This window comes from Cupressus sempervirens, chromosome 5 (assembly GCF_028749045.1).
Source record: "Cupressus sempervirens isolate cs-2001-9-10 chromosome 5, ASM2874904v1, whole genome shotgun sequence".
Classification (NCBI taxonomy): Eukaryota; Viridiplantae; Streptophyta; class Pinopsida; order Cupressales; family Cupressaceae; genus Cupressus; species Cupressus sempervirens.
In genome coordinates, this window is record NC_143122.1 from 151,281,809 (window position 1) to 151,292,208 (window position 10,400).

A 10,400-nucleotide genomic window follows, 5' to 3' on the forward strand; every position below is an offset into this window, starting at 1 on the left:
GAAAAAAAAAAAAAAAACCCGTACGAGCATGTTACAGTTATACATCAAACCAAACCACCCTATCTCTCTCGAAAACCAATTAACTGTCGATTTCTTGTTTCGTACTCGATGATTTCTCCGGATCCTAACATGTACAAGCGCACTCCGCAAGTTTAATAACCATATACACAAAACAAATATATAAAAAATCGTCACTCTCAACGTCTAGTTACTATCAGGGCCACGTATTCTTCACGTAGTGGCGGTGACGCATATGAGATGTGACCTGGCTGTCATTTACAACCGCTCTATGATCAATTTTCCACACTTCAATCACTAGCTTTGGAAACTTATGTTCATTTCTTCATTATAGTCGCCCCATTGAGCAGCCTGTGATTTTTTATGACAACAAAACCAAGTTCACGCGTACACTTGTATAGCCTCCTGTAAGATTTCTAGCGTCTTAAATTCTCTATTGAGGCTACATTTCCTTCTTACCCTGCTTAACCCATTTCCTTCAATTAGATGTTACAAATGCTACCCTGAAATTAGGGATCGTCTGTCATGAGTATTGAATTCGGTAGAACATCATGCAATCTCGGATCGACCTTATTCTCGTGCTTATACTCTTTCATTCTTATATATACACTGATAGTTTATCATTATCTTCATGAAATTCTTCAATTCTTGTACTGATTACCTTAGAAGTAATATAGCCTTAACTTTTGGTTTCAGAGTTAATGGTTACTTTGTTTTTAATATGACTGTGATAGTACCAAATGGGTTTTTTTTTTTTTTTTTCTGTGCAGGGGTTTCGAAGAGAATGAAAGCTTTGAGCGTCTAATTTTGTCAGCTCTGTGAGAAATTACAATGGATTCCAATCGCTTAAGCCGAAGGCTGCAATGTGCTGTAAGGAGAGAAGTCAAAGAGAAGGAGTGTAAACGTCCACGAACAGACGACAACTCGGGAGGAGAGCTTTTAGATATGGCAGAAAAGGAGAGTAATTTGTGTGGGCCAGGAGATGATAGTGAGGTAGAAGAGTTTTCCTCCTTGTTGGACAGAATTCAATCGATGAGAAAACTTTTCAAGCATAAGCAAATGAATTTGTCTTCTACGACCAAGAATGTGGGTTGCAAAGATGTCAAACTGACATCTCAATGGAAGCCCTCATTCATTTGGGAGGATTTCTCAGTGGCTAGCCCATCTGCACAAATTCATTTAACAGACAACAACGAAGGCTGTTCTGGACGATCCTTTACTCCATATGTTGAATCAGATAAGCATGTGAAAAGTTTTGATTTAAATGTAAAGGCCACCCACGAAAACTGTGTTTAATTTCTTCCGATTCTGTTTGTTCATCTCAAATTCTGTTGGTGTTTGGGAGCCCGTATGAATTTTCTGTAATGAATTGAGAAAATGAATATTCTGTACAACATTAATCTGTATGACTTTGAAAAATCCAACTTACGTTTCTCGGATTTTGTATGATATTGGAATTTTATTTTGAATGTTTTTATGTGCATGTGACAATTAATGTAGATAGTAAAGTTGTCTAATTAATGTAGATAGTAAAGTTGTCTAATTAATGTAGATAGTAAACTTGTCTAGTTATGTATCTGAATTAAAATAATCACATTTAGATGGCTTAAATATCATATATTAAGGTTTGATTCTTATATTTAAAGCTTTAATAGTCAAATTTGACTTTTTTTTACAAGCTTGATTTCTTACTTAGTGTATGATTGTTAAGGATGGCAATGATGGGTTGGAATTATACATAGATTTCACATAAGGTAATGCTTAAAGTTTTTTAAAGTATTAGATCAATGAAAGTTGGAATTATACACAGAATTCACATAAGGTAATGTTTGAAGTTTAAAGTTTTTGAAGTGTTAGATAGCAGCCAAAGGAACATGGGGCTGTCCGTGGAGTACAAAAAGGCTGAAAGATCAGCAGGAGTTTATCTCCCAATTATCTAACTGATACAAAATTCTAAAATAGAGCAATCATTAACATGAGTCGTGTTACTAACCAAAAAAATAAAATGGAAAAACATACAACCAACAAAGGGACATATTGTTGCTATCTAGTACTTGATCATATACATATATAATAAAATTTAGTAAGGTACCAAGTTCAGAGTGATCAAAAACATAAAAATATGAAAAAGCATAACCAGGGCTAGCTACTTGCACTCATTTCTAGTTCCTCATTTTTCTTCTCTTTAGGCTATTCATTGTTAACGTCCACCCCCTCCTCTTTGATAGGTTTGTCCAGAGTGTCTTCAATGTCTTCAACCAATCCTCCACCAGGAAGGCATAAGTTGAGCAGGTACTTTTGCTCTCCTTCCCCAAATCCTTCTCATCCTTATTCACCTACACGAAACAAAGAGTAGTGGCAGCCAAATGCATGATTTTCATGGATAATTCAGCAAGGGTGTCAAATATTAGATGCCAATGTGGTTGTCCACCATCTCCCTCAACGAGTGCTCTCGCCTCTCTAGGCGAATCATGCTTTGGCTTTGGTCATGACTATGCTTCCCTTAAAGGAAAAGTTAAATAGGCTATTAAAATTAAACTATTCTGGTTAAAGTTAGTATTAGGGTTTATTAAGGGTTTTATTAAGATTATGATATTAATTTCATAGTTATGATTTAATCTAAAATCAAAATGAGAGATGAGTTAGGATTATGAATAAATGAAGTTAGGATTTAAGTTAGGGTTATGATTAAGATAGGCTTTAGACTTTCATGAGAATTAGTGTTTAATTAGGAATTTGAAGATGTTATTTATCACATCTCTCATCAATTGCATAAATAGGGAAACATCTAATATTAGAGTTGTTGTTAAAGTATATATATTAATTTTATGGTTATTATTTAATTTAAAATATGAGTTACAGATGAGTAAATATTATGTTAGGATTAAATTTGTGCTATGATTAAGAATGGAGTTAGACTTTTGATGAGCATTAGTGTTCAATTAAGAACTTGGAGATGTTATATATCACGTTTTCATTAAGAACATAAGTATGGAAGCTTTTAATATTAGTGTCACTATTAAAGTAGGATATTAATTTTGTGGTTAGAACTTAATTTGAAATAAGAATTAGGGATGAGTTAAAATTCTATATAAATTAAGTTAGAATTTAACTTAGTGTTATGATTAGGATTGGAGTTAGAATTTTTATGTGCATTGGTGTTCAATAATGAATTTTGGACATGTTGTATGTCACACCTTTCATCTAAATTATTCCAAAAGTCTCTTTGGTTATTTGATGCAGTACATAAATGACACATCATGTATAAATCAGAAAAATAGAAATTTTAATTTTTGGGTATTTTTCTATGTTTTAGAAAATTACATTTAAAGATACCTTAGAGTAGAACATGGGGTTGAAACCATTTTGCATTCCTAAATATGATATGACAAAGAAAGACTATCAATACTGTAAAATTAGATCTCCTCAAGACCTTTCCAACAATGTACACCATGTGAAAAATTTAACTATTGCAGTCACTAATTATTAATCTTGACTATCGTAAACGATTATTAAACTGCTAAAAACAAATTCTCAGCTAATATCGAAAAATAACACAACTGCAACTTAACTTATAAAATATGGAAAGAAATGCGCAACACAATGAACACAATATTTTCGGACAAATTGTACCTAGAAAAACCCCTAGGGGAAAACTAGTTCTATAGATGAAAAATTATATTAAACTTCAGCAAATCAAGAGATACAAAATTCCTTGCCTCTTACTGGCAGAATTCTAACAACCTCCTAATTTATCCTACTGATATTCCTCACTGCTATTCCCACGCTAACATTGCACCCTTGCTAACACTGCAAGACTATGTGCTGACACTGCAAACGTTTCTCCAAACTTCATTGTTCTCCAAATGCCCCCTAGACCCGCTTTTATACTACTCTCGTTGGTAAACCAACGGCTGAGATTGATTTACAATCGACGGTGGAGATATAAAACAACTTACCAACCCTAACAAAATTTGTTTCTAGTTGCTTCTAAAAGAAGTCAATTATTTAATAAATAATTGTCCTTGCTCTAACCAATTTGTTAGCAAAAAAAATTAGATACTAAATAATATCGTATGGACAAAGAGCTGTCCAAGCTAACAAAAACTAACACTCCCTCTTAGCAAGGAAGCTGTTCTGCAAGACACCTAACTTATCTCTGAAGAAGATAAATTTTGCCTTCCCAATGCCTTAGTCAGAATGTCTACTACCTACTCCTCTGTAGGTATGTACTGTAGCTGAACAACTCCCCTTTGTACACAATTGCTGATGAAGTGATATTTGATAGCTATATGTTTAGACCTGTCATGAAACACTGGATTCTCAAACAACTTGATGCAACTCTGATTATCACAATGTATCATAGTAGTCTCAACCTTCTGACGAAACAAAGCTACTAACAACTTTCAAAGCCATATAGTTTCACATGTCGCCATGCTAGCTGCTATGTATTCTGCTTCTGCTGAACTTAGAGCCATAGGCTTTTGCTTCCTACTGAACCAAGATACAATTCCTGATCCCAAGTTGAAACAACAACCTGAAGTGCTCCTTTTGTCTATTGTACTTCCTACCCAATCTGCGTCAGTATAGCCTATTAACCTAATACATTCACCTCGAAAATATCTGATCCCATACTCGACTGTACCACGCAAGTAACGTAGCACATGCTTAGCCACTATCCAATGCATTCTCTTTGGTTCAACCATGAATTGACTAAGAGAGTTTACTGCAAATGTTATATCTAGCCTAGTGTTGACCAAATACATAAGTGAACCAATCAACTATCTATATAAAGTGGGATCTACATCTTTCTCCTTCGATGTATCTACCTTCCTCCAATTCGTGATCATGGGTGTAGACAGGGATTTGCAATCCTCCATCCCAAATTTCTTCAAGATTTCAATGCAATATTTCCCTTGACCAAGGAAAATCTCCCCATTTGTCTGCCACACTTCCATGCCTAGAAAGTAGTGCATAAGTCCTAAATCCTTCATCTTGAACTCTTCTGCAAGGTTCCTCTTGCAATCCACTATGAGCCCTAGTGAACTTGTAAGAAATAGGTCATCCACATAAAGAACAAGAATGAGAATCTCACCCCCAACCATCAAGTAGTAGAGGTTAGCATCTGCTTCACTCTTCACAAAGCCCATTTTCTGCAAGTATGTATCAATGCGCTCATACCACGCTCTAGGAGCCTGCTTGAGTCTGTATAATGATTTCTTCAATCTGCACATGTAGGTCTCTTTTTTGTGTGCTACAAAGCCTTCTGGTTGTTCTATGTATACCTCCCCCTTCAACTCACCATTAAGGAATGCTGTCTTGACATCCATTTGATGGATTTGCCATCCCATCTGTGCTGCAAGTGATATTACAGCTCGTATAGAAGTATACCTGGGAACTGGAGAAAATGTCTCCTCATAGTCTATTCCCTCATTCTAAGAGAACCTCTTTTCCAAGAACCTCGCCTTGTATTTCTCAATGCTACCATCTGCACCTTATTTTATCTTATAGATCCAGCATGATCCAACTACAGCCCTATCTGTTGGTATAGGTACTACCTCCCACACATCATTCTGCATTATTGAAGAATATTTCTCAACCATAACATCTCACCATACCTGATGTTTTGCAGCTTCTTGATAGCTAGAAGGTTCACTATCTACCAACTGACTAACTAATGCCACATAGTCATTGAACTTGGTTGGTTGTCTTCACTGTCTAGTACTCTTCCTAGGAGCTACCACAAACTCTTGAGTATCCCTTTGTGTATCTGGAACCACATGGTTCTTGTTGCCAACTGTAGAGGATGAAATGTCAACCTCTAAGTCTTCTAGATGCATTTCCTGTTGCACCTGTTGCTCCATACTCTGTGAATCTTCACTAACTGAGTCTACTCTCGTACTGGTAACTATACTTGAGCTTTGTTTCTTTTGACTTGGTCTTAGAGCTTCTATTGGCTGCTCACTCTGATCATTTGCTGGAAAATCTCTGGATCTCCTAAATGCCTTGTCCTCCATGAACTTGACATCCCAGCTGACAATAATTCTTTTAGTCCCCAGAATGAAAATCTTTTATGCCTTTGAGGTCTCACTATACCCAACAAAGTAACCCCCTCTCTGTAGTCTGATCTAACTTTGTACGTGTATCTCCAAGAATATGGCAATATGCCAAACTCCTGAATATCCTAAAGTGACTAACATCTGGCTTCTTCCCTGTGAAAGCCTCCTCTGGTGTCATCTTCCCTAGCACCTTGTGTGGAACTCTATTCTGAATGTAGATTGTTGTATTACACGCCTCTACCCACAAGTAACAAGGCATTTCCTGGTCATGTAGCATAGCTCTTGCTGCCTCCGATATAGAATGATTCTTCCTCTCAGCAACTCCATTTTGCTGTGGATTGTAAGGAATAGTCCATTCTCTCTTGATTCCTTCTTTGGTACATAACTCCTGGAAGACATTTCCTTTGTACTCGCCTCCATTGTCTGACCGAAGAACCTTTATCTTCTTTCTTGTTGAGTTCTCCACAAGAGCCTTAAACTCTTGGAATTGACTGAAAACCTCATCTTTAGTCTTCAAGAAGTATATCTAGGTCTTTCTAGAGAAATCATCAATAAAAGTAACATAGTACTCATATCCTCTGAGAGATTTCATCGACATCGATCCAAAAACATTTGAATGTACTAGATCAAGAACACCCTTAGATCTGGTGTCACTCCTCGAAAAAGATTCTTTCACAAACTTCCCCAACACACATCCCTTACATACATCGTCATGCTATGTGCTCACCTCTGGAACACTTTTCATCATCTCATGAAGCAATCTAAGTGTTCCATGATGAATATGGCCCATCCTCCTGTGGCATAGCTCTCTAAGATCTCTAGGATTACTATTGCTCATAAGTGCCTTAGGAGTATCAAACTCTAATCTATAAAGGTGACCACTCCTAACTCCAATAGTTATGGGTGATTTTCAATCCTTGTGCTTAATCAACACATTTGTCCCTCTAAAGAGTACATTATACCCCCTATCCTAAAGATCAAATATAGAAATCAAATTCATACCCAAGCTTGGCACATATAGCACATCATGAAGTGGAATTATCTTTCCATTCTCCCTCTGAAACTGAACAGTCCCTTTCCCAACAAGGTTGAGTTTGGACAAGTTTCCCATAGAAATCTGGATGTTGGTGTCCTCCTCCTTGTAACTGGAGAAGTACTCTCTAATTCCTGTCATATCAAATGACGCCCCACTATCTATATACCAAACACACTGTGAGGTTAAGCTAACCATACAAGCTATGAGTGCAAACTCATCTTCCATTCTATTGGAGAGCTCTTCCACACTTGTTGAAGCTGCCACCTGCTTCTTACCCTTCTTCCTCTCTGGGCAATCACTAACATAGTGGCCAAACTCGTGACATCCAAAGAACATGACCTTCAAAAGGTCCTTCTTCTTCTTCTCACTTTGTGAATTTGATCCTTTGCTAGATCCCTTCTTTGCTTTCCCTTTACCCGCTAGGGCAACATTCTCTTGTTCCACCTCATTTTTCTGACTCTTGTTGGCCCCATTCACAAGACTTAGTCTAAACTCCTCCTGAGTGAAATCAGTCCATAGTCGATTCCAACTCGATAAAGTATCTCGTCCACTGACAACTTGAACAAAGAAACTCCATTGTTTACTAAACCCATTTAGGGCTATTCTCACTAGCTCGTCATCGCTTGGTCTATCTCCAATAGCTGCTAACTCATCCTTGACAAGTCTGAGCCTGGTAAGGTAACTTGTGACGTCTTCTCCCTGATTCATTCGGGTATTCTTTAGCTTCTCTCTAAGAATCAACTTCATGTTGGTGGTAGCATTCTGGTATAGATTCAGAATGGCATCCCACATCTTCTTTTTCGTATCTAGCTCTGTGATATGTGGAACAATATGATCCTTGACACCATCAAGGATAATCCTCCTCACTTTGGCATCGTCCTTCCTATATGCTGCAAGTTGTGTTGCATCCGTTGGTATAGGTACAACACTGGTAGCATAATCCTTGATACCATTCTCTTCCAACAATAAAGAAATTCTGGCCTTCCAGACACCAAAATTTGAGGCACCATCCAATCTATCCTGATCTCTCAAACCAGCTAAAGCCATCTCAAGGGTTTAAAGCAATAATAAATCTAAAGAGATCAAAATTTTCTTTCCTAGGGCAAAACTCTTCTACCCTTAACAATGCTCTGATACCATGTGAAAAATTTAACTATTGCAGTCATTGATTATTAATCTCCTATCATAAATGATTATTAAACTGCTGAAAACAAATTCTCAGCTAATATTGAAAAATAACACAACTGCAACTTCACTTATAAAATATGAAAAGAAATGCGCAATACAATGAACACAATATTTTCAGACAAATTGTCCCTGGAAAAACCCCTAAGGGAAAACCAGTTCTACAGATGGGAAATTATATTAAACTTCAGCAAATCAAGAGATACAAAATTCCTTGCCTCTTACTAGCAAAATTTCGACAACCTCCTAATTTATCTTGCTGATATTCCTCATTGCTATTCGCACTCTAACACTACGACCTTGCTAACACTACAAACGTTTCTCCAAACTTCATTGTTCCCCAAATGCCCCCTAGACCCCCTTTTATACTACTCTCGTTGGTAAACCAACGACCAAGATTGATTTACAATCGATGGTGGAGATATAAAACAACTTACCAACCCTAACAAAATTGGTTTCTAGTTACTTCTGAAAGAAGTCAATTATTTAATAAATAATTGTCCTTGCTCTAACCAATTTGTTAGGAAAAAAAATTAGATACTAAATAATAGCATATGGACAAACAGTTGTCCAAGCTAACAAAAACTAATAGAAAATTAAGAATTGTGTGTAGCGAGTAAAAATGTTAACACACATCGAAGTTGGGGTAACAAAATGCTAAAATACAATAATTTTTTTCCCCAATATTACAAGTCTATTTTTTGTCAAAATACTTCATCTTCTAAAGTATTCCCACTAGGAGAGAACAAAGTATTAGTAGTGTAGAGTTTGTGGAAATGGTGAGAAGAAAAAACTAAAGAAAATATGGCAGTGTGCAACCTGTCAACAATGTACAGGTTCTAATGTCTCGGCATTAGGATTCCCCTTTCCATATTCTACCATGGTTAAACATGTCCAAGCCAATGTTGCATCATTCAAAATGTAAGAGGTCTGCTTTCATTAAGGAAACATATTTCATTTTCATTGATGGTCATGCTTAAGTAGACTTTTTGTGAGTTTTCAATCATCTCTATCCATAGAAAATGAAGTAGAAAAGAAAGGGGAGTTAGGAATTTATTGTCGGATGATGGTGAGGTAGTTTGAAAAGGAATCAAATGAAACCCATGTCATGCCCATAAAAAAGAGAATAATGATGCAAGATTTGAAATGTACAAGATAAATATTTCATCCACCTTGATGAGGATCCCATATGGTATAGTATTCATCCATTTGCAATTGTATTTACGAGATTTTGTCAAAGGAATATGTTTCTATACGAAAGACCTAAAGGAACATTGTCAAAAAAGGGTGGTCTTTTGGAGATTTCAATTAGATTTCGAATTTCTATTATAAGAGCTGTAGTCATTATCTAGTAAACTACAATATAACTTTACTTGCACCCCCTAACCCTAGTCTTGTTAATTGCACATATATCACAGAAGTAATATATTGGACTATGCCTATGTTTTTTATTCTCTACATGTCTCTTCTCTCTTGATAATCTATTTAATGTTCCACCTCTTTATAAAGAAGAGGTCACTATCATTTATTGATTTTTAAGATGTTAAAGTTTATCAATGTTCACAAACTATTAGATTATTTCTAATTATTAGATAACTGTTTGTGAGTAATTTTTTTTAGTAATAGTTATTTTAGCATTATATTGAAGTTATTTTCCATGTTAGCCTTAAATAATTATTCTCATGTGAATTATGAATATTTTTTTACAATAAGGTCTAAAGGCTATCAACTACGTTGAATGAAGCCTAATTAAGATCCATTTTGGTAAAGGACCCTCAATGGTGGCCTTAGTTACTTTTTGACTCAGAGCTAGAAAATGTACCAACTCTCTAATTAGCTCTTAAATGACATTTTAAATTAGTTTGGTAGGATTAAATAAGATTTGGACATGATGCATTCAACCACCTAGTGGTGATCATGAGCACAAGTGATGCAAAATTTCAAAGTTCCTCAAAAGTAGCAAAATTTTTACTTTCACAACATTGTACCAAGAAATGTAAAAATAGGCTCAACTTCTATTATGACCATGTGTAACTACACCAACATCTAGATAAATGGCCTTGTAAAAAATTTGTGATGGTTTTTGATTGATGGAGGTAATA

The 10,400-nt window shown here is 35.9% G+C and overlaps 1 protein-coding gene across 1 annotated transcript; it reads left to right on the top strand.

The window, feature by feature from the left end:
- Nucleotides 1-314: 314 nt before the first annotated feature.
- On the top strand, nt 315-1,535 carry LOC149554911 (uncharacterized). Its single transcript, XM_089833558.1, has 2 exons — nt 315-686; nt 789-1,535. Exon 2 carries the CDS (start codon nt 850-852, stop codon nt 1,312-1,314), a length of 465 nt encoding a protein of 154 aa, XP_089689684.1. The 5' UTR covers nt 315-686; nt 789-849; the 3' UTR covers nt 1,315-1,535.
- The last annotated feature ends 8,865 nt before the right edge of the window (nt 1,536-10,400 follow it).

Excerpts from the sequence above, each read along its gene's own strand:
- LOC149554911 (XM_089833558.1), top strand. The coding sequence starts at position 850 with ATGGATTCCAATCGCTTAAGCCGAAGGCTGCAATGTGCTGTAAGGAGA.